The sequence below is a fragment of the Martes martes genome (assembly GCF_963455335.1).
Source record: "Martes martes genome assembly, chromosome: 8".
NCBI classification, from domain to species: Eukaryota; Metazoa; Chordata; class Mammalia; order Carnivora; family Mustelidae; genus Martes; species Martes martes.
Genome location: NC_137895.1, coordinates 38119451 through 38145640, shown reverse-complemented (window position 1 = coordinate 38145640; position 26190 = coordinate 38119451). Strand labels below are relative to the sequence as shown.

Genomic DNA, 26190 nt, shown 5'->3' with positions numbered 1-26190 from the left:
ATATAACTGGCTTTTGTTTTGAAAAATGTTTTTATTTTTTATTTTTTCCAAAGGCAAATGAAGTACTGGGATGCTCTTACTTAGTTACAGCAAGAAAAGTGAAAAAACTCTGCAATAAACATTGTCCCCAATATTATATGCATTATAATTTATTGTTGATGGTAAATCATTTTTATGGCATATGTAGCTTACTAGTAAAAAGCAAAAGGAGTGGTTAAGGTGATGTCCTAAGGAATGATGGCTTTCTTTCTGGAAATCAAGATATTAATTTAAAATCTGATTGGCTGAGTAGAATTTGAATTATAATACTCCATAAATGTGGACTCTTTTCCCAAAGCATGAAATTCTATTAATGATGCTAAGTCTCTAGCCCTATAATATCTATGCCCGGTCTAATCTTAACATATTCCCATTTTTTGTTTGTTTTATCTGTAATGGTCACTGGGAAACATATATAAAAAAGGAAAGGGCAATCATTTTCTTACTGCAATCACATTTGGGACTTAATGTGTTACATTATAGCAGTTGCTTAATCTCTCTGACTCAGTTTCTTCAAGGAATTATAAGGATGCATAAATTAAAAAATGAGGATTATAAAGGGAGACTCTATATCAAGCATTTAGAATAATCTTTAGCACTTGACAAATGTATTAGCTGTTGTTGTTGTTATCATACATATTTTAAAAAAAGATTTTAAAAATCCATCCAGCGTTGTCATAGTACTAAGCATGAAAGACAGTATACCTCTACCTGAATATGAGAAGTTATAGTCTAAGCTTTTAAACCTCTTCATTTTTCAGTAGAAATGCTACCATTAAAATTTCACTAGTAGCAAACATATTACCTTTATACCATAAGTATTAAATGTGCCACTTTAAATTGAGGGAATAGTTTTTCTTTAAAATTTACTACTTTTATTTACTCCTATTTACATCCATTTTTCTCTTCTGTCAATTTTCATAGTCTTCTTTTTTAAAAAATATTTATTTTAAAGAGAGAGCGTGCGTGTGAGAATGGGAAGAGACAGAGAGGGGGAAAGAAGCAGACTCCCTCCTGAGGTTGGAGTCCGAGGCAGGGCTGAATCTTAGGACCCTGAGATAATAATCTGAGGAAAAACCAAGAGTCAGGCACTTAATCAACTGAGCCATGCAGGCGCACCTTCATAGTCTTATTTTAAGTTTCTTCACATGTACTTCATACCGCCTTTTTTCCTTTCCAAGCGATTTACCCTATTTCCCTTTCTATGTTTCCCTCTGCCTCTTTCCTATTAGTTTCTATTTCTTTCCTTTTTTATCCGTTCAAATTATATGTGGGTTTGTGGCGGCGGAATAATTCCCGAACCATCCCCAAATATTCCCACCATTGCAGTCTGGTGTGGTCCACATGGAGACCAGTTAGAACCAGGTCTGCTGGTAAGTTGGGTCATTCACACGTATGAAAAGAAATTGTTTGTTCAGAAAAGAAGTTCTGTTACAATGTTTGGAAATATTCCTCCCTTATGTCTCCTTCACTCTTATGTAAATCTGGTAATTATCCAGTAAGCTGCTCACATATTTTTATTATAATCTCAGATTCTGTCATTTTTCTGGGTATGAGCCCTTCCTAATCCAAGTCGAAAATATTTACCTGAGCTGTGTTTAATTTCTCCTCAGTAAATTGTTGATAGATTTCTTTGTTTAATATAAAAATTCCTTGATACAGGAACCATGTATTTCTTATATTTGTATCTTTATAATCTCCTGGTTATCTAACAGTATACTTTATAAATAGCGAGTGTGAAAGAATGAGAGGAAATAGTACAATACAATGAGTTCCTAAAATATGTGAATGACTTGGCATATTAATTTAAAATATGATTTAATTTAAAATGTGATTAAACTGTAAGTACCTTGTGAGGTACTATTCTTGCTAAATTTCTGTTACTGAAATGTTTAATAAGTCAAAGTAGTTTCTATTTGGGTCAGATATAATGCAGTATTTTAAAAATTATACCATCATAGGAGATTGTCTTCTCTTTCCAAAAGGATAACAGATTAGTCTTAACTGATCTCTCAGTTTTGACAATTATCTTTGAATGAAGACTTTACACTAAACAATAAATTTTTATATGAGAATGCAAATCTTTCCTTGAGCAGTTGTGATAACTGTTTTGTTCCTTTTTTCATTTTCCTAACAGATTGGGTAAAATTAGAAATTTAGGAATTATCTTAGTAAGCTCCTTATTTAAGATTCATGAGAGTAGAGATTTTGTTTTATTAACTATTGTATTTCCAATACCTAGCAGGAAGTAGCTGATGAATAAATTAATTTACATAGAATATTATTGGGTTTAAAAAAAATGACTCTAGATGAATTCAAGAAAAATCAAATATCACTGACCACTCATAATTTGATTTAAGTTGGAGACTTTGATTTTTGCAAATTTAAAGGAAGTAATCAGTATATTAATCTAAGCAAGTGTTAAGGAGACAAAATAAAAACAAAATACTCTAGCATTAAAAAAAATTTAAACCATGGCCATTATGACAGTCTTTAGAGCTGAGAGGGTGCCTAGTTCATCCTATTATCATAATATGATCCCACCCTGTGGCACAAAAAAATGTTTACTATTTCACTGAAAATACCCATGCTTATTAAACATAGATGGCATAACTTTCACGTATGAAAACATTTCTTCCAGTTACAAATTTTTGGTAATGCTTCGTGACAAAGAATTATTTCCTGCTTTTCAGAATATTTCAGGTGTTCAAACTGAAACGCAACTTTTTGGACTGGAACCAGTCAGCACCTATTCTGTCAGCATATCTGCATTTACGAAAGTTGGAAATGGTAATCAGTTTAGTAATGTAGTAAAATTCACAACTCAAGAATCAGGTAAGACACAGTTTTTTGATCCTAAAATGTTTCACTCTGCATTTAACACTTTTCTCTTCTTTTTGCTTATGTGATAAAGTATCATCATTTAATAATGCATTCAAAGGGACGTTGAATTTCAGGGCCTTAACAGTAGGCTGTCTTGTCTGCAGTCAAATCTATACATATATTTACATGTGGTTTTTCCTTTTGAACAGAGGAAATTGAAATAAAGAAATAGTTTAGGAACAATGTAGGCTTCTAGATATCTGTGAAAATTACCTAATTCTTTTTTTATATAAAGTTTTTATTTAAATTCATTAGTTAACATACAGGATAATATTAGTTTCAGGTATACAATATAGTGATTCAATAGTTCCATACAACACCAGGTACTCATAACAAGTGCCCTCCTTAATCCCCATCACTTATTTCACCCACCACCACCCATCTCTCCTCTGGTGACCAACAGTTCTCTATATTTAAAAGTCTATTCCTTGGTTTCCCTCTCTCTCCCTTTTTTATTTCCCTTTGCTTGTTTGTTTTGTTTCTTAAGTTCTTAGTATCAACTGAGACAGCTGGGGTTGTGGAGGAGGGAAGAGAAACCAACCAGTAGTCACTTTCAACAGATTGGTTTATATTTCCATGAAGCGATACCAGTGTTTTTTTTTTTTAGATTTTATTTATTTATTTGACAGACAGAGATCACAGTAGGCAGAGAGGCAGGCAGAGAGAGAGAGAGGGGAAAGCAGGCTTCCTGCAGAGCAGAGAGCCCGATGCGGGGCTTGATCCCAGGACCCTGGGATCATGACCTGAGTCGAAGGCAGAGGCTTTAACCCACTGAGCCACCCAGGCACCCCGATACCAGTGTTTTTTTTAAAATAATGTATTGTGACATGTGAAGACCACTGGTCATTATGTAAGCTTCTATTTTCCCATCGTCCATCTGTAACAAGTGGAGGGAATTATGAAGATTATGAAATACTATGGGTCTAATTAAACAATGTCCTACATGTCACATACATGCCAAAGCTCACCTTTGCTTGTGTACTGGATGGTTTGCGTTTATGATCTATTTCATGGGTGGCTTAGAAATGCAGTTTCCTTCTCTCAACTGGACCATATATTTAAAAGCACCTCTGCCTCACTTTTTTCATCAGTGATTATTGAATGAGCACAAGATATTACTTGAGTTGTTTTTACTCTGTACCTTTAGATGTACTTCCTCTCACTTTAGTGAATCTCTAACTTGAAACTCGGGACCACTCACTGATAAGTTAGTCATTTTTGCATTAATTTATGAATATCTGAGACTTTTTTTCCATAGCTTTCCTATAAAACAGGCTAAGACAAAAATATATACCATGGATAAAAGTGCATGCTTTGAAGTCAGTGTCTGGATGTGAATCCAAGCTTGCATAGCTATATAACCTTGCAAAGGCCCATGAGTCCTCTGAGCCTCTATGTTCCTAACTGAAAAGAAATGCATGTAAGCAGTAGCCACCTCTAAGTTTGTGGTGGAAAATATTCTAAAAGATCCACATAGTTCTTATTAGAGTGTTGGACACACATTTAGTGGCCAAAAAAAAATATTACTCTTGCCCCATTCTCGTATTAGAGATGAAGAAACCATGATTCAGTCAGTTTAGATTAAAAGGTCTGAAAAATTAGGGAAGAAACTGAATTAAGAACATCAGCTTCTGACCTCTAGTGAAGGGTGGACATGACTGTAGGAAATGGTTATATTATAAATGATAATTTACATATTCTATACAAATGTTAAACCTATAAAGAAGAAAAACATTTTAACGATTTATACATGTATCAGTTTAGTAAAAATCAAGGCTAATCTTTTAGATAGGAACCCAGTAAATGCTTTCATCAGTAAAATAAAATTTTTGCATAAAATTCTATGCCTTGATTGGTTAAGTAAAAAAGATTTCCAACTCTAAGGGTTAAATATTGCTGGTTAATTATTTTTTGATTTACAGAGTCAGTGAAACAGATATTCACAAAATCTGGATTTATAAATTAAACTTAAGCAAAGTGTCAACTGAATTTATTTTATGAAAATATATATTTTTGAAAATAAGGAAGCAAATAATTAATAATATTTAATTACCAGAACCCTGGATCAGCTGAGAAATTGTCTTTTCTTTAATTTTAAATGCCACATATCCTTTAGTGCTGATATCTTTATCTTATAGAGGAAGAAAATTTGTAAATATAAATTTTGGTCAGAGGAGAAAATGAAAGAGTACTTGAGTGCTCTTTAAATAATGATGCTTTGACTTGTAACCCTGGGGCAAATAATACATTATATGTTAGTAAAAATAATTTATTTTTTTTAAAGATTTTATTTATTTATTTGACACAGAGAGAGAGATTACAAGTAGGCAGGTGGAGAGAGAGGAGGAAGCAGGCTCCCCACTGAGCAGAGAGCCCGATGCGGGGCTCGATCCCAGGACCCTGAGATCATGACCTGAGCCGAAGGCAGAGGCTTAACCCACTGAGCCACCCAGGCGCCCCAGTAAAAATAATTTTAAAAAATAAAAATAATTTAAAAATAAATAATGATGCTTTTCATAATGGCAGCAAGTTGTTTATACTTCTTTATACTCCACCAAGTCTTCATACTCTGCTACTTCTTTACAATCCACAAAATGACGATATGCAAATTTTCCTTCTAGCATCCTCTTTTTACTGTACTAAGAAAAGCTATGCTAATATTAGAGGGCATTACGTAATTGGACATTTCCATGGGAAGTAGCCAGTCTCTCTAATCTGCAGTCACTTTGATGGGCTGGGGTACTGCTTTTCATCCAGGCCCACAAGATATAGTGGGCCTCTGAGAAATTGGGTTACTTCCAAGTAAATTCATGGAAGTTCTAGAAAAAACTCGTACTGAATTAAAAGCAGGGACTGATTTAAATCTTCCCTCCAGTGACTTTCTAAAAGATACTGAGGGATCAGTTTTTCACAATTCTTCCAAAGAAGCCTACCAATTGTAAAAACAAAATCCCTAAATTGATCGCATGTTTCCTAGTACTGTTGTTGCAGGAAATCTCTGCCTTTAGTGCCCCCAGTTCTTGGTCATGCCGCTTCGAAGAATGAAAAGGTAGACCAGACAAAGAGTGGTGAGCTCCAAAGCAAAGTTTATTGAGCAAGAGAGTATAAAGTTCCCAGAGAGGGAGGAGACCTGAGAGGGTTGCCCTCGGAGTTTCTAAGTTTAGGGGTTTTTATGAGCTCTTTTGCAGAATCTTCAGCAAGCAGGGTGTGCTGAGTCGTGCCAACCAGGGCTTTGATCATGTATCTGTCTACCTATTAGGTTAATGTCCAACTGCTAGTGATCTTTTTTGGCTGACATCTGGGGGCTTATGTCCTAACTGCCCCTTGCTCATGATATTGACATATACTTTGTAGTTGTTTGTCTTATTTTAGGATGTTTTGCACAAGTCATTTCTTCAAAGCTGCAAAGCAGAATGTCAGTCAGGTCCTGTCTTAGCTGCAAAACCAGATATTTATTAGTGCTGTTTTGTCTTAGCTGTCCTGACTCCCTATATTCCCGTTGGGGACTCTGGCTCTGACTGCCTAACTGTCCAACTATCTCCTAACAGTCTTGGGCTCAGAGGTATCACATCATGGATGTACCTACATCTATGTTTTCCATAAAAAGTTTCCATTAAAAAAGTATTACTGAGACTACTCCTTTCCAGTTAAGAGGTAAGGAGAGTAGGCTTAAACCACTGCCTGAGCTTGAGACTATACAGTTAGTTGCTTCTCAGGATTCAAGGATGATTTCTGCTTGGGCCCAGGAAAATATTCAGTGATTGGCTCAGTATTGTAAGGATTAACATAATAGCATAGAAAAGGAGCCAACTGCCATTGATTCAGTCTATGTTAAGAACTTAGTACACATTGCAAGGTTGATATGTTAAATTTTTATTTGGTCTCAACTCCTTAACATGATTTTGTGTAGCAATGATGTAATGAAATCATTTACTACATGTGGATAAATTTTAACTTTGGACATTTGTTTATCTTTTAAGTTCCAGATGCTGTACAAAACATACAGTGTGTGGCAACCAGCTGGCAGTCAGCTTTAGTAACATGGGATCCACCCAAAAAGGCAAATGGAATAATTACACATTATATGATAACAGTTGAAAGGAATTCTACAGAAGTGTCTCCCCAAGAGCACACGTATACTTTCATGAAACTTCTTGCCAATACTTCTTACGTCTTTAAAATAAGAGCGTCAACGTCAGCTGGTGAAGGTGATGAAAAAACATGCACCGTCAGCACACTTCCTGAAGCAGGTAACTACTTTGAAACATGTAGCTGATCTGAAACAGGTAATTTACCTCACACCTGAAACAAGTAACTGTTTGTGGCCTGTGTCAGACATTTGTCAATACCATTTGTAATCTTTTTTTTTCTTTCAAGTTTTTATTTGAATTCCAGTTAATAGACAATGTAGTATTAGTTTCAGATGTAGAATTTAGTGATTCATCATTTATATACGACACCTAATTGTGCTCATCACAATTGCCCGCCTTATTCCCCATCACCTGTTTAGCCCATCCCCCCCACCTACCTCCCTTCCAGCAACCCTCAGTTTGTTCTCTCTAATTAAGAGTCTGTTTTCTGGTCTGCCTCTTTCTCTCTTTTTTTCCTCCTTTGTTCATCTGTGTTGTTCCTTAAGTTTCACATATGAATGAATTCATGTGGTATTTGTCTTTATACCACATTTATCTGAAGATACAAAAGACATATTTAAAAATTATAACACATACGTTTTTATGACATGTGTTACCTGAACACTAACTGTGTAGTACATTGACCCCTCTCCACAACACTGGGAGATTAAAAGGAGGAAAAAAGAGAGAAAATCTGCTCTACTGTGTTTCCACAAATATCTATTTCTTACTATCCAAACTCTGTACTTATTGAGTTATGCTTTCTCATAATTTAAAATATGGAATGAACATGTAAACATTTTGATATTTATCTTTTACTTAATTGGTTTTATGGAATTCTAGATGCTTTCCTGAATTCCATAGCTGACTGTGTCAAACTCTCATTTATCTGATTGTTTTCATATATACCAGCCTTTATCTTGTATATTATTTGAATAAAAACATCCAGTTCACTAAGCTCTAGTCCACAAAGAAGAAAACTCTTGCCTTCCCCAACACTGATCTGACCTACGTCATAATCTCCTTCATCCTTCTACCTTCTCCAGTATTGTACCTGCTCATATACATGTAAGTCTGATTCCTTCCTGATAATTACTTTCCTGGAAGTTCCAACAGGGACTGTGGGTAATGGCATAATTGTTTACTTCTAGCACATCCAAAGCTATTATCTTGGTAGCATCTTGTAATTCCTTACTCCTTTTGAAATCAGCATCACCCAATTTTACTCCATTTCTCTATCCTTGAGGTAGTAAACTGCAGAACTTTGAGACATGGTGTGCCTTCTCCCTGGTTTCAGCATCCTGATCAGTATCCTTTCCTTTTCATTCTTCCAATGCAACACTTCTTCAGACTTCAGTGTTCCCACTGTTCAGCTGGAATGGATGCTTTTCAGCAATGCCGCCTCTTACTCTTTATATCTCATACCATGCCATTGTGACTCATCTTCCAGGGGGTTCCCAACGCTGAGGGGATTCCACAGTTTGTTTTCACTAGATGCTGGCTGAAGAATAGTGCTATAAAAAAACAGAAATGGTTTACCTGTTTCAGCTATAAATTCACCTTTTCTAACTCTCCTAGTTGCCCCATAATCTTCTACATATCCTTTGTTCATACTCTTTCAATTTTCCATAGCAGAATTATTCTCTCATTTTGAACATAATCTACCCATGTTATCATCTATATTTGATGTGGTTATTCATTTTATTATATTGTGATACTGACTTAACCTCCTTCAGAATTTGCTCATATCTTCATTTATGCTTTCCAGATAGCCTCTCAGGGGTGTCATTGACTTCTCATTTCAGAAATCGGTTTCAATATCATATCTCCTCTAGAACATTATTCCGTCAATTTAATATACCTTCTCCTGCATTTTTTCCCACCTCTCTCTCTCACACACACACATACACACCAATACACCCACATAAATTATTAGAAAATTTCAGCTAAGGAACTGGTTGGCATATCAACCCTAAATATTTTCACATGGAATTTATACTACATGAATTCTTCTCTTCCCTACTTTTCTATGCCTGTACTTTCTAATCATTTTGACACCAAGCCTCATATTTATATGTGATTCTTACTCCCATCTTTTCTGCATAAAATCAGATCAATTCAGTCTCTGCCATGGTTCTGCACTCTGCTCCTTCTTCTCCAACTTGACTGTCCCATTTTGCATCATAGTCTCATTGCTTCCTATAATAATACCCTAAGGTAGCCTTACTACACACACTCATCCAACCTGCTCATCAGTCTTCTCTTCCTACCCTCTTACGTTGACTGAATTGTCTCTCATACACAGTTTAGAGCATTTGCGTGTTGGCAGTTAAAGTTTATTATCTGAGGGTAAAAGTTAAACATATAGATTTGAAGCATAGAGTTAAGAATGAAAGCCACAAGTTGTAGGAGATGGTCCAGGATACTCCAAAGGTTTTACTTATTCTTGTTGTCTAGAAAATGCATCCTGGGGGCGCCTGGATGACTCAGTTGTTAAGGTCTGCCTTTGGCTCAGGTCATGATCTCAGGGAGCTAGGATCGAGCCCTGCGTCAGGCTCCTGTTCAGCAGAAAGCCTTCCTCTCCCTCTCCCACTCCCCCTGCTTGTGTTCCCTCTCCTGCTGTCTCTCTGTCAAATAAATAAATAAAATCTTAAAAAAAAAAAAAAGAAAAGAAAAGAAAGAAAATTCATCCCAGAATTTATCAACAATTAGAATCTGACTTCTGTCTAGTTTTTCATTCTTATGTCCCTCCACTGCTTTTCCTCATCTAGCTGATGCCTCTAGCCAAACTTCATTTTTTCAGTATATTAGACTTGAAGTATTCAATTCAAAGAACATTTATTAACCTCTCACTACTTGCTATGGGCTAATAATTGATTAGACTCTCTCTTTTTAAACATATCCAACACTTTCTCGTGATCAAATTGTTTTGCTTCCTGTAGCTATATGGTCCTTTTCCTTTTCTAGGTCACACAAAACTGTATTCATTCATAAAAGCCCAATTTAAGTGTGAGTGTGTGTGTGTGTGAGAGAGAGAGAGAGAGAGGGTGTGTGTGTGAGAGAGAGAGAGGGTGTGTGTGTGAGTGTGTGTTTTAAATTCTTCAATGACATGCCAAGCTTTAAAACCACAGGCTTCACTCCTGACTTGCTGAATCACATCTTCAGGAGTTCAGGCCCAAGAATCTGTTAAGCATCTCTTTAGGTGATCTGATGTTTAAATCTGGGGAGGTACTGGAGTAGATTACTCATGAACTTTGATGGTTGGTGATATGTAGCAGTGAGGACAGGAAGTGTCAGAGAGGTTCAAAAAAGAGTGATAGGTAGTTGCCTAGTAAGTGGGCAGCAGACCATTGCTATGTAGAATCTGGAAGAAGGAAATATGTTCAAATCCAGGCAGATGGTCTAGAACCAGGTACAGTGGTCTTGATCATTGGACAGGAACTGAGTCTCAGAGAACTGGAAAAAAGACAGGACAATAATTCTGATAAATGAGAGGTTCAAGACTGAAAATGAGGCTGAAGACTCATTATTGAGTCCATTGGTACTCAGGGTGACTGCTTCATCACAAGAACAAAGCAGAAGTTCAGTTAGTAGGACTGAGACATGTAATCAAAATAGCAACCTGCATTTGATAAAGAGACACCTGAATGCAAGGTACAGGTCTTTGTAAAAAATATATATATTTGAATTTGATCTTAACTCAGGGTTAGAAGACCACGAGTGAAAGCTGAAAGGAATCTAAATCAATGAATTAGGCAGATATTAGATATATGGTACTGTGGGTGATGTACTCACTCACTACTGAAGACAAATTCTTTTCAAAGTTTATATTTCTAACTCCCTGCATCTGAATGTATATCCCTGAGACCCTACTCCAGATCTAAGGAGTCAGAATTTGGAAAATAAGACTCACAACAAGTCTGCATTTAAACAAGATATGTGGGTAGAACAATGCTGAAATTAGACATGCACTCTACTCCATTGTAAACTTTTTGCTTGCAGGGTCTATGTCTAGTTTGTCTTTGTTTTACTCACAGTTCCTAGCAGATACCCTGGGAATTATAGGTACTCACATGTTTGTAGAAGAAAGAAATGAATTGTTTTGTTATGAACTTTATCATTTTCCATAAGGGTTTTTATCCCATTGCAGAATATCATTTCTAGGGGCACCTGGGTGGTTCAGATGGTTAAGCATCTGCCTTTGGCTCAAATGTTGATCCCAGGGTCCTGGGATTGAGCCCCACATGGGGCTCCCTGCTCAGTAGGAAGGCTTCTTCTTCCTCTTCCTCTACCGCTACACCTGCTTGTGCTCGCTCTCTCTCTCGCTCTCTCTCTCTGACAAATAAATAAATAAAATCTTTTAAAAATATTCTTTCTACATTTTCACCAGGCAGAATTACAGATATTTTCTCCCATGCAAATGTAGAAGTATTTTTAATTAAGGAGAGTCATTCACATGAAACAAAGTATTAATTGGTACTTCAAAAATAGTTAAGCAATTTTTTCATCTTTAAGTTTCAGGTCTAGGATGTAATTATATTTCTGATTACAATATTTGTTAGGTAAATACTTTGCTTTTATCTGGGTTCACATGAATTGTTTGTTGATTAGATATTAGTTAGAACTGGAGATTCATTGTTCAGAATGGAAACAGTTTTATAGCTGTTGCAAACTTCTAATTTATAGTGGTCTAAGATTGGTCATGGTGTATAGTCAGCTCTGAGTCACTGACTCTGTACTTATTTTTGACATAAAGTAAAATCAAATTTGGCTCACTCTCTCACTGCCTGGTGTCTGACCTTAACATTCCTTCCAGGGATTATTGGGTATTTTTCTCAGTGTAAACTTGGGCATATCTGGGCACAGTTAAACATGCATCATGATGACTAAATTTATGAGAAGATCACTGTTTGGCATCTAAGCTGGTTCCATTGTCACAGTTAAGCATGTTGGAATAGGGCAAATATAGATGATGGTCCCAAACCTTGGTACTTTAAACAGTGTTTTATGTCAAAATATATCATATGTACCAATAAAAATATTACAGCAAATTCATGTGCAACCAGGACTAAACTTTTAGAATCTCATATTAGATCAAAATACATGTACTTATTCATATTATTTTCAAATCTTAGTCAATGTGATTTAATATTGAGTTTTTAAAACTTTTTTTTCTCTTGGAAGATAATTTTAGAGTTTGGATTTATTCAAAGCTCTTCCAAGTTCAGTACTTTAGTATCAAGAGAGAAGAATTATCTACATCCCTTGGATGACCAAAACTCAATTGAGGGAAGGTAAAATACACATTTGTAGTTTTTAGGAGTATTATTTTCAGCAATGATTTCTTCATTCATTTTTGTCCAACAGAAGATATCAGGTATGTATAGGAACCCACTGGAAGTCCACTGAGCTAGCAAATATAAATATAAATATAAATATAAATATAAATATAATTATATTTAATTTTATTTTATTTTATTTCTTTTCAGTGTTCCATAATTCACTGTTTATGCACCACACCAATGCTCCATGCAATATGTGCCCTTCTTAATACTCACCTCCAGCCTCACCCAACCCCCGACCCCCTCCTCTCCAAAACCCTCAGTTTGTTTTGCAGAGTCCACCATCTCTCATGGTTTGTCTCTCCCTCCAATTTCCCCCATCTCACTTCTCCTCTCCATCTCCCAATGTCCTCCATGTTATTCCTTATGCTCCACAAGTAAGTGAAACCCTATGATAATTGACTCTCTCTGCTTGACTTATTTCACTCAACATAATCACTTCCAGTCCTGTCCATGTTGATACAAAAGTTGGGTATTCATCCTTTCTGATGGAGGCATAATACTCCATTGTATATATGGACCATATCTTCTTTATCCATTCGTCCATTGAAGGGCATCTTAGTTCTTTCCACAGTTTGGCGACTGTGGCCATTGCTGCTATGAACATGGGGTACAGGTGGCCCTTCTTTTCACTACATGTGTATCTTTTCGGTAAATACTCAATAGTGCAATTGCAGGATCATAGGGTAGCTCAATTTTTAATTTCTTAAGGAATCTCCACACTGTTTTCCAAAGTGGCTACACCAAGTTGCATTCCCACCAGCAGTGTAAGAGGGTTCTCCTTTCTCCACATCCTCTCCAACACATGTTGTTTACTGTCTTGTTAATTTTGGCCATTCTGACTGGTGTAAGTAAGGTAGTATTTCAATGTGTTTTTTATTTGAATCTCCCTGATGGCTAATGATGATGAACATTTTTTTTATGTGTCTGTTAGCCATTTGTATGTCTTCTTTGGAGAAGTGTCTATTCATGTCTTCTGCCCATTTTTTGATGTAATTACCTGTTTTGTGTGTGAGTTTGAGGAGTTCTTTATAGGTCGTGGATATCAGCCCCTTGTCTGTAGTGTTCTTTGCGAATTTCTTCTCCCATTCCACGGGTTTTCTCTTTGTTTTGTTGACTGTTTCCTTTGAGCTAGCAAATATATTAATGGAACAGTATGATTGAATTGGAATGTGTTCAATTTCCTTGTTTTTCTTTTTTCTTCTACTGTTGATTATTTGGAAAAAACCATATATGGCATAATAAACATATGCATATATGTTTGCATTTGAAGTATATAATATATATAATATATGTACATTATTATACATATTAGTAAAATTATATGTAATGTTCATACATAATATGTATTTTAATAAATTATCTATATTAATATATATTTTACTCTCAATCCTCTTCTGCAAAGTGCTGACTGCAGTTCCCCTGAGAACTTTTAAGAAATATTTACCTGTCATGCATTTTATTTGCATCCCTATTCTGTGGACCTCTCTGAGCAGTGCAGAGATTACTGGGCAAGCTGTCATTACAACTAAATTTTGTTTCCATTTACCAGGTTTTTAAAAATGTAAAATATTTATATCACTTATAAGAATGCATACCATTCTCAAATACCATTTAATAGACTGAATGTGGGTGGTAAGAATGTTTCTCAGGGTTGCAAACTAATGCAGTAATTCAAAAGTTCACTTTTTCCTTTATCTGCATCCCACTGACATTGTTCTCCTTATCCATCACCTTAGTTGAGATGAGAAGTCAAGCATGTAGGAAAATTGAATGCTCCTATTTGTTCTTAAGTAAGTGAATTGACACATTCTACTTACTAGTCAGTAATTGCTGAAAGCATGAAAACCATTATAGTTGCCTGTCACAGATCAGAAAGAAATAGCTATTAGCATTGCTACTCTAATTGAAATTCAAGTGTTTTACAAAATATCCCTCATACAGACTTAAGTATTAAATATGATACTTCTCTTAAGAGTGAATATCAGGTCAGAAGTAACCTTTTACACTTGTAGTGTGGAAATTTGACCAATAAATACTTATTTAATACTTACCATTTTCAGGCTCTGTGTTTAGGGTTCAAGATTCAAGTTTGTATCCCAAATAGCATCAGTGATCTCTGCTGTGTGCTTCCAAATAACATCACCATTATTGTAAAGACATATCCAATACATATAAAGCAATTAAATATGAAACTATATTAATAGTTAATCAATTGTGTGGATTGAAGATTAAATCAAATAGGAAAGAGATTTTATTGAAAGCTACATTAAAGATTAGAAATAGATTTTACTGAAAGCTGTATTGAAGAAATGGAATATAAATTAGATGTTGCTCATTGGCAGCTTCAGCATTTCTTTGTATAAGAAGCTTAGATTCAGTAACCTAATGGGAAATGATATGGTCTTGAAACTTGAATTTCATAGGCAGTTATACTAGTGTTTACTTAGATAATCTGATACAGATCAATAAAAGAGCCAAGTTTTTGAAATATCCTTCTTTGTTGTTCCTCAATGTGCTTTGAGAAAATGTCATATTACATGTCAAAGAACATTCTTCATTTTATTTGACCTATATGAATGGTAGGGAGAGCTGAAGATTGTGGGTATGCTAAGGCACTCATGGTAAGCCATCCTGTGGCACCATCACTATTCAAGAATAGTGAGATTAAAAGAGAGAAGGAAGTAAATATGAATTCTAAGACACACAGTGGGATAAAGGAATGGGATCAGGCTGAAGGGTGCTTGCGTGGCTCAGTTGGTTAAGCTTCTGCCTTCGGCTCATGTCATGATCCCAGGGTCCTAGGATAGAGCCTTGCATGGGGCTCCCTGCTCTGTGGGAGCCTGCTTCTCTCTCTCCTCCCAGCTCATGCTCTCTCTCCCTATCTCAATTACTATCTCTGTCTTTCTCTCAAATAAATAAATAAGACCTTTAAAAAAAAGTGTAGGGGGTAGGGACAGGCTCAGGTGGAAACCTGACTAGAGTGGGATGCATTGTATTGGAAAGAGTGTAGGAGGGGAGGTTGAATAACTTAAGTGGGCCTTATTTTGCTCTTAGTTTTGCATATTTGTAGTAGAAGTTTGAATATAATATCATGGAAAAAATGAGAACTCTGCTAAATTTAAAATAGGAAGTGACATAAGTAACTCTAAAAATAGTGATTGTTTTTTGACCATTGTCCTAAAAGACTGCAGTAATTTTTAGAAGAAGAATTTGTTCATTACATAGTTACTGATCCCCCCCCCCAAGTCACAAAGAATAAAATACATAGTCATTTCAGTGGCCCAGAGGGTCCATTTTTAACCAATCATTCTCTTCCCCTAGTTATGTATTATCTCCTCCTTTATCTTTTGAAAATTTATCCTCAAATGCCACCTCTTTAAAGAGGATCTGATTTATTTATAATTGAACCTCCTCCCAGCTAGAATTTTCTATCCTCTTTATCTGCTTTACTTTTCTGTATTGTACATGGCATTGTCTATGGGTCTGTCCTCATTATAATGCACGTTCTGTGAGGATAGGGATTTTTCTTTGTGTAGTTTACAGCTATTTCCAATGTCCAGAATTGTGTCTGGAATTCAGTGATACTCAATAAATACATTATGAAGATTGAATGAATCAACCAATCAATCAGTACACAGTTCTAGAAAAGTGATAAACACGCAGTAAACACTTAATATGTGTACTTTGGGAACCTTAAATAGAAACTTTTGGTTATAAAATTATTTTTAGACAATTATATGGCAAACTATCTAAGAAAGGAGTGTCTTCTGGAATATATTTTTTTAATTAAACTTTATTTTGACATAGTTGTAGATTCATATGCAGTTATAAGAAGTAAAATTTAAAATTCACAAAAGTTAAAATTAACAAACCCCTAACAATCCTGGCAAAGATAAAGAAGACACAAATTACCAGTATTTAGGAATGAAGCTACTATAGACATTACTAACATCAAAAAGATAATAAGGAAATAATACCAACAGCTTCACACACAAAAATTTTATACCTTAGGTGAAATAAACTCTTTGTTAAAAAAACACAGTTTCCACAGCCCACCTAGTATGTGAATAGTCCTATACTTATCAAGGCCATTATATGCATAATGATTTCCTGTGACCCACTCTGGTAGGGAAAGGGAGGGCACCTCTCCATTCCTGGCAGGTGGGGGTAGGAATCCAAGTTCCCCCCTCACCCTCTGCTGACACCCCAGGGAAGAATGCTGAGTGGGCACAGGAAAGAGGGCTGCCCACTAGGCCTCTACTGAGGAGGCCTCCTGGCCCTAGCTGGGAAGGATAGGAGTTCCTCATTATGCTCCCACATGGGTTCTCCACTGACATGGGGGAGGGGTCTTGTTACTTCTGGAAAGGGTAGAAGTTCTAGCTTCTTATTCTGTCGACTCCAACTTCACCCTATCAAAGATGGCTGGCGTGCCTTAGTAGCTAGGGCAGGAGACTAGGTTCCCCATTTGACCTTTGCTGTATGTGAGGAGGTGGAGCCACAGTTTTCTTCTGTGGTTTTGGGTAGAGCTGTTACTGTCTAAAAGTTTTTGTCTTGCTAAGCAACGTGGTTTTTTGCCTAGAGAAAGCAGGCTTTTATTGGGACTTTCTTGGCCTCAGCTAGTTGGCTTTTCCAGATTGCTGGCCTCAGGGATGTATGAGGCAAAAAGAAAACCCAGAGAACTCACCACTGTGCTGTTTCTTGGGTACTGATTTCCCTAGTTCCTCTGCCTTCTCTCCACCTTTGAGTGTCTTCACTTTACATTAAATTTAAATATTTAAATATTTATATTTAAATATTCATATTTAATGTCCGCGGTTTTAGTTGCAGGTAGTGGAAGGAGTAGCGAGAATACATCTACTCCATCTTCTCCAAAGCAGAAGGTCATACGGGGATATATTTAATGGTTCTAAGTAAGCATCTTTGCTGTAAGCATTTTCACCACAATCAGATCATTTCCACTCTGTAAGGAAATTTCACTGAAAAAGATAAAAATAACGGGCTGACAGTTTGATTTGATGGTTCATTTCATCAGCTGCTTGACAGTTTGGTTTCATTTCTCTATTGTTACAGTTCTCCCATTTTTATATGATATAAATCTCAGCCAGTTCCCATGGTGGTCTGTAGAATGGCACAGAGTTTTGAACCCACACTTCCCAAAGAACTTTAGAACATCTATCAGTGGGCATGTGACAAAATCCCAAGAACAAACAACAGTGTGGAAGGTTTTCACAATGAAAGACAAAGCTCACTTACAAAAATGCATTCCAGTATTTGGAAACTGATATATCCTTTAGTGAAGGAAGAAATTTTAGGAAAAAAAAAATGAGATACTGTACATGAAGATAAATCAACAAACAAAAGCCTACGTGATACGATGGATGAAAAACTTTACTGATGACAAGTGCTTAGGTACACTCCAAAAAATAAAATCCATTATTTCTGAAGTATTGCCACAAATCGACACTATACATTTTTAATGTATTCAGATATTTAGTGTTTTACAATAAAGTCTTTCAAATTCTATCATTCATTTTTAATGTTTCATTATGTCCTTTTTAATGAATATCCCTCTTTTATTTTTCATGATTTTATCCTTTATGGCAGAGTTGCCTTCCAGCCAATTAGTTATGCAGCAAAGATGTTTCCAGCAAAAATACTTCCAGCAAAAATTCTAAACGTGTTTAATATCATGCATGGTACCCTTTTTATCCACCTACTCAAGATGATGTTATTTAATACATATGAAGTAGTATGCTAGAGACTATGGGAAGACTATGATGAAACAAATTTATTTCTTGTGCTTTTAAAATTTAGAATTATATAATTTTATATCTTCATCGAACTTCAGAGATGACCTCATTCAGTCATTCATTTGGCAGACGTGGGAAATGAAGCACACAGGTTAAGCGTCTGTTCAGTGAGCTATAACTAATTATTAGCAGAATGACCACTGATCCAGAACTCTTCTTATTTACCCTTACCTTAAAAATTCAATGAAACATTTGTATTTATTGAAATTAGAGTCGTTTTCTTCCATTATCTCACAATATCTGAACAAAATTCTTATGGGGTGAGGAGATTGAGGTCCATTACATGAATTTCCTCATTAATTTGTGCAGATACATTTATGATAAAACTATATACAGACTTTTGCCCAAATACAGATTTAAAATTAAGGAATAATCAATTTCTATCATCAGATATGTGCTTACCTTTAATACCAATATTTTACTATGTAAAATACTGTAGACATTCTGTGAATTTTTAGAGTTCCTAAACATGTATCACATTTTTTTTTTTATCTTGGATTCGTTCCAAAGGTGTGATGTTTGGCTTTGTGAAGTTGTCTTAGGTTTCAAATTCTAAATTATAAATTTAAAACTCCTTTTAAAAGTAATTCCATTCCTAAAAACTGAATAGGAGTTACTCTGCATGATTCTCCTTGACCCCACGGATGCTCTAATACCTTTCACTAAGCACACTCCTGGCATTACTCCTTTCTTCATCCCAGCTCCAGCTAAAGACAGCTGTTCTTCAAGCAGCATTTTTATTAACTTATTTAAGAACTGGGGCATATCTTATTACCCTATTTTCCATTCCTGTCCTATGCAGCTGTAGCTGGTACTTTTCATAACAGCTTCTACATATCAACCTCCTCCCCCATTTCACTCTATTTTTTTTTCTTTTTCTCTTTTACTTTCTTTTTTAAGTAAATTAAGGATGTGTGTGTGTGCATGCGAGAGACTTCTTTCTTTATCTCTAGTAACCCTATTACTTGAAAGCTTTAGGAATGTGCCTGTTGTTTCGGTGAGATTATAAGCATCAGAGGAAACCATTTATGAACAGTGTAAAAATTCTGAAATGTAAAATAAATGACTTTTAGTGATAGCCAAATTTCATTAACAATGCTACATTTAAATTCAATTTTAAAATAGTACAATATGAATATTAAAAAAAGCTTTGAACAAATTGTTATTGTTAACCTCCCCTTAATGAACTTCAAATATTACAAGTTTCGTGGTGTGTAAGAAAATAACTTTTGGTCAGGAAACTATTTTATAAAATAAGGCATGCATAAATAGCAGCTACCATGTGATTAAACACTTCCAAAATTCAAGTAAAGAAATAATGATTCTTAGTATATTAATGTTATCATTATAATTTGAATTTTCACCACCCAGTATTCATTGCACCCTCAAATCACCCATTAGTTCTGTGTCTGGTTACCTTATTATGAAAAATTATTACCTTAAAAACAATTTGCAACGAATGTTAGAAAGATAATAACTGTTATTCCTTATGGATCACAATAATGAAATCTATACCAATTAAAAGATACATTAAAACTCAGTAGCCTAATTTTCTGGTTTGTTGGTAATTAAATTAGCCTGCTTTAGAAAGGATTTTTTTTTTTTAAACACGATCCTACTTGTGATTTTTTAAACACAACTACATTAATATTTGTTATGTAAGAAAAGTTTAACATTTTTAAAGTTTAGACTTAAAATTTCAAACTAACTTTATATTTAGGATATCATTATAGAGAAATGGTTATCTGTATAAGACATGTTCCTTGAAAGCTGGATAGAATGCTATTCTCACAAGTACTAGTAGGAACTTTGCTTGAAGATTGAACAATTGCCAGAAGATAGTTGAAGTTGAAAGTGTTCGTTGACTACTTGAACTAATCTGTAAGGCTTCTTCTCTAGTATGAATATATGAAAAATACAACAAAGCTCCTTGTTTTATCCCACTAACAGCTAGATTTATAAAACATTAACTAGAAAGTATTAATGTCTAGTATTTTTTTTTAAGATTTTATTTATTTATCTGACAGACAGAGATCACAAGTAGGTAGAGAGGCAGGCAGAGAGAGAGGGAAGCAGGCTCCCCACTGAGCAGAGAGCCCAATGCAGGGCTCAATCCCAGGACTCTGGAATCATAACCTGAGCCGAAGGCAGAGGCTTTAACCCCCTGAGACACCCAGGTGCCCCTAATGTCTAATATTTTAAATTTCTTCAGGGATGTAATATGTAACTTATTTTAGATATCACTGCTATACTTTTATGGGAAATCTTTTTCCTTTTCATGTTTCTATGTTTTCTTTTTTATGTTTTTTACATGTGGGAAATTATTTTATATAAAATGAAGTGCACAGAAGTTAAGCATACAGTTCAGTGGTTTTCCACAAATGCGTACCCCCCATGTAACACCACTCAACAACATATAGAACATTTCCATCTCCCACAGAAAATTCCCTTGGACACCCACTCTCAAAGGCAACCACTGTCCTGATTTCAATCAGCAAAAGTTACTTTCAGTTGTTCTTGAGCTGTATGTACTCTTTCATTTCTGGTTTGTTTCTTCAAACTTAATTGTGAAACCCATATTCTTGAGGGTTTTACTAATTTGTTCTTTTTTACCATTAAATACTTTTCCATTATATGACTATTCCATTATTTGTGTGTCTGTTTTTCTGGTCATGTAGGTTGTTCTAAACTAAGTGTTATGAATGAAAGCATTATAGATATTTTTGTTTAAATCTTTTCTTGTGGAATTGCTGGGTCATAGTTTATGTGTTTGTATTCAAGAAACTGGCAGTTTTCTAAAATGGTTGTACTGTTTTAAATACATACCTAACAGTAATATATGAGAGTTCTAATTCTCAGTACCAGCAGAATTTGGTGTTAACAGTCTTTATAATTTCAGACATTCTACTTCATATAAAGAATTTCTATCTTGCTGTAAGTTTTATTTTCATATCAGTGATGATTAATGATGCTAAATCCTCTTACTATGAGTTTGACTTTTTTAGATTTCAGACTTATCTATACCTTTCTGAATCTGGCTTATTTCACTTAGCAAAATGATTTTAAACCTCTCTTCTTTTCAATTATAATCATAGTGATGTCTCCTTCTGATAATTTTATATCAAAAATTTTAGTTTTTTACTTCCAGATAAAAATATTTTCTAATTTCCTTTGCAATTTATTCTTTGTGCCATGGTTACATAAAAATATGTTTGATTTCTGATTATTTGGCACTTTTCCGGATATTCTCATGTCATCAACTTTTAATTTATTGCCATTATTGTCTGAGAATATATCTTTAAGACTTTATCTTCAAAAAATTGTTGAGAATGGGGTGCCTGGGTGGCTCAGTGGGTTAAAGCCTCTGCCTTCGGCTCAGGTCATGATCTCAGCGTCCTGGGATCGAGCCCCTCATCGGGCTCTCTGCTTAGCAGGGAGCCTGCTTCCCCCTCTCTCTCTGTCTGTCTCTCTGTCTACTTGTGATCTCTGCCTGTCAAATAAATAAATAAAATCTTTAAAAAAATTGTTGAGAAATTTTCTATCGCTCTGCATATGATTTATTTTGTTGAATATTCTTCCATGCACACTTGAAAATAATGTATATTCTTCAGTTGTTGGCCATAATGTTCTCTGTATTAATTCATTGTGTTTGCAAATGTTTTGCAAATCTATATCCTTACCATATTTTAGCCTAATTATTCTATCAATTATTGAGAAGGGAATGTTAAAATATACCACGATGATTGTGGATTTGTCTGTTTCTTCTTTCAGTTCTGTCAATATTTGGTTCATGTACTTCAGTGTTTCTTCTTTTTAAAACATATACATATTTATGATTGTTATAATTCCCTAACTGACCCTTTAATCATTATAACTATCTCTTTTATCTTTGGGAATACTCCTTATCTTCAAAGTTTTTTGTTTGATATTAATATAGGCATATGCTCTTTAGTTTATTGTTTGCATCATACATCTTTTTCTAACCTTACTTTTGAATTATTTGTATCATATTTAAACTATGTGCATAGTGACAGCAAAGTATGCTTCTTGTGGACAGCATATTATTGGACCATTTATTTTTATTTTGACTGACAGTCTCTGCTTTTTAATGTTTATTTTTTTACTATACAAGAATTTTTTTAATTTAAATTCAATCAGCCACGGTATAGTACATCATTGTTTTTTTATATAATGTTCAATGATTCATCAGTTCAGTATAACATCAATCTCTGCTTTTTAAGTGGAGCATTTAATCTATTTATATTTAAAGTCATTATTAATTTTGTTGAGTTTAGTTCTACTGTTTACTATTTGTTTTCTCTTTGTCTTATCTCTTTTTTAGTTCCTCCCTTCTTTCTTTCTTGCCTTCCTTTGGGTTAATTGAATAGTTTCAGCTTTCTATTTTAATTCATCTGTTGTATTTTGGGCTGTACTTCTTTGTCTTATTAGTATTTAGTGGCTGCTCAAGGGAATTATAATAGGATTATTTGGGTTCTTATAGCTACTTAATATCATACAACTTCACATAAAATAAATGGAGTTGCAGGAGCACCTGGGTGGCTCAGTAGGTTAAGCATCCAACTCTTGAATTTGGCTCAAGTCATGATCTCAGGGTTGTGAGGTCAAGCCCCATGTTGGACTCTGCACTGGGTGTGGAGCCTGCTTAAGAATCTCTCTCTCCCTCAGTCCCTCCTTCTCCCATCCCCCTACTCCATGGAGTTGCAAAAGTACAGTTCAATGCTTTTTGCCATACTTTGTGTTATTCATGTCATGCATTTGATATCCATATAAATAATTTACATATATGTAATTGTAAACCCCACAATTTATTTTTACTTCCCAGTAAATCTACCAGTAGATTTATGTAAATTTAGAAAAGACCACATATCTTTTCTATGTAATTACTGTTTTTGGTGTTCTTTATTATAGTGTCATTTCACCCAGTGTCACACATCTAGTGTCCTTTCCCTTTAACCTTGTTAAGACTTTGTCCTAGTGCAGGTATGCTCACGACAAATTCTCTCAGATATTATTTACTCAAAAATGGAATTATTTTAGATAATTCCAGATATAAAAATCTGGAAAGGTAGTTTCTCCCCACCCTCTCCCTAAGTATTTTTCCCTTTAAAGATGTCATTCTTTTGTTTGTGATACATGTTATTTTTTCTGGCACTTTTCTTTAAGGCAGTTTGTCAGTGATATGGCTAGTGTACTTTGTTGCACTTGTTTTGCTAAGGGTCCGTTTAGCTTTTTGTATTGGTAAATTAATATTTTTCTGAAATTTGAGAAATTTTTGGCCATTATTTTTTCAAATATTTCTCTTCCCTCTTCTATCCAATTTTGAGACTCCAATTATAACCTCTTGATATCATTCTTTGAATGACTGAGGTTTTATTAAAATTTTTTCGCTTTTTTTCCTATGTTCTTCAAAGTGGAGTTCTGTTGATGTTTTATGAAGTTTATTGACTATCTTCTCCTATTTTTACACTGGTGTTAAATAAATCCAGTTCAGATGTATTTTTAAGTTCTAGAGTTTTTATTTAGTTTAGTGTTTCCTTATATCTATTCCTCTCCTGAAATTCCCTATTTGGTTTCTAATTATGATTGTATTTTCTGTTAAGTCAAATAAAATATTTATATTGTTTGAAATTCATTTTCTTCTAATTCCTCCACCTGAGTTATTCTATGATCTCTTTCTATTGAGCACTTTTTCCTCCTATGAGTTACATTTTCCTGTCACTAGTAATTTTCCTGCTTACCCAGTAATCTTTGAACTTACATTGGACATTGTTGGTGATGTTTTGCAGAAGCTCTGGATTTTGCTATCTTGTTCTGAAGAGTGTTGGTTTTTATTCTACCAGACTATTAAATTACTGAGTAACAATTTTGTGAATGTGTGATTTTGATTTCTCCATTATTTACAGAGGAAATTCCCTACTCCTGGGATATAGAGTAAAGTTAACTGTATGGGCCATTTTAGGATTTTGTATGAGGCCTATGCTATTTACCAATCCCTTACTTTGGTGGAATTGAAACTCCAAATTCTGTCTTCTCTGCACTGGGAAGCAACTAAAATTTCTACTCAGTTTTGCATCCATTTCTTTCCACCATGTTCCTCAGTGTGTCCTTCATACACGAACGATTAAGAGATTAGCCAAGGATTTCAGAGGAGTTTAGACCCAGAATTTAGGTCTAACCCCTCTTTGGCTCCCTCCTTTTCCAACTATTTTGGCAGTTTCATATGCCATTCCCTAATACCTCAAGCCAAAAGCCGTTTATATGCTTCTTTGTTCCCTCCAGAGTGCGTAGTTGTTATCTGTAGAATTAGTCTGATACAAACTATTGCTGTACCATCAGAACAGATCCTCAAACTTCCTGTGTTTGGGCAGTAGAATGTTTTGATATTTTGCTGCTTCTGCAAAATTATTTTTTGCATGATTTTGACAATTCTAGTCATACTGAACACTTTTATGTAAAAATAGCCTTACTGAATATTTTGTGATAAGCACACAGAGGGGAGGTTTACATTGCAATAAAATGCATGACTCTAAAATAAACAGTATATATTTTTGTTCTTAAAAATATTTTGACAATCAGGGATTTTTTCTATTCACTACATTATTTCACAGAGTCTCCAATCTCACCCCATCCTTTCATCCTTTCTCCTCTGTCAGTTGTTTTCATCTCTTTTCATCTCTTCTTTGATTCTGCGTGTGTGTGTGTCTCACAGAATCCTGGAAAACTCCAAATTCTTCTTTTTCTTTTATAGAGCTTTCCCCAAACTCTAGAACCAGGACTCCTTTTGTACATTTTAGTCTATCAGGGTTTTCTGTACAGCCACAATCCTTAGAAAACAGGAATAGTTTTAAGTAGCATTTGATTACAATCAGCATTGGTGATACTTGTTCATCAATCAACATTGGTTACAGCACTGGTGACACTTTCTTCTTGAAATTGGTACATACGACCATCCATTCGTTTGCTCAATTATTTATTTATTTGTTAAACAAATATTTCTCAAGTATCAGTATAAGCCAGACACTATTGACTGAGTTTTTTTATGATTTCTTTTTCCCATCCCACTTCACTGCCCCTTAACTACTAACTTGATAGAGACTCAGTTCTTTATCATTTGCTGTGGTGATACTATATATACAAATATGCCCCTTAAGTGTTTATTCACTCTTATGATTTCCAAGCTTATTGATGCTTATTTATGCCAAATTAGCTTCTCTTGACTTCTTAGGCTAACCCAATCTTCTCCTCCCAAGATATCTCTATTCATGTTAACAAGATATGAAACTAACATGTCATTTACTCATATCCATCCTCAAGTAAATCCCACAAACCAGTATATATTTCCCATTTCTTCATTAGTGCCAATAATTCAATTTCATCTCCAGGTGTTATAGGGTTTTTCTTAATAGACAACTAACTCTTCTATACAATTACTACCCTAAGAACTGCTTCAGATAAACAATTTCAAATCTAAGTTGTCATTTTTGATGGACATTCTCACTATTTAGCTTGGTATATAGAGCTGTCAAACTAATGACTTTATAAAACAAATCAATTCATTTTCTCTCCAAACAGAACATATATAACCCATTTTCTTTGTAGTGGTATCCAAAAATAAAGCAAAACAAAAGTTTTATTGAAATATTTTTATAAATAAGTTATACATTCAGTAATACTTGATTTAAGAACTATATTATTATAGCTATGGTCCATAGAGTTTTGGGTCCTCAATTGTCCATGTATACATTCATTAGGACAGGCACTTTAAAAAAATTTTAGGAAATTTTATCCTGCTTTATACTTTCTCAGTTCTCTTTCATTTAAGTGGAATATTTAAGGTGATTTTATTTACCACACTAATAAGAATGTGTCAACCCATGTTCCCAGTTTCATAGTGCCACCTAATATCATGTTTATGTAGCATATTTTGGTAAATTCTAACCAAGCTACTCCAAAATCTATTTA

The 26190-nt window shown here is 34.8% G+C and overlaps 1 protein-coding gene across 1 annotated transcript in view; it reads left to right on the top strand.

Annotated features, from left to right (window-relative positions):
• Window positions 1-26190, top strand: part of PTPRQ (protein tyrosine phosphatase receptor type Q) — a gene marked incomplete at both ends in the record, with an annotated part of 196344 nt that overhangs the window by 73659 nt on the left and 96495 nt on the right. Inside the window, 2 exons of the mRNA XM_080811864.1 lie at window positions 2733-2874; window positions 6903-7172. Coding sequence (XP_080667990.1) covers window positions 2733-2874; window positions 6903-7172 — 412 coding nt within the window. The remainder of the gene's footprint in view (window positions 1-2732; window positions 2875-6902; window positions 7173-26190) is intronic.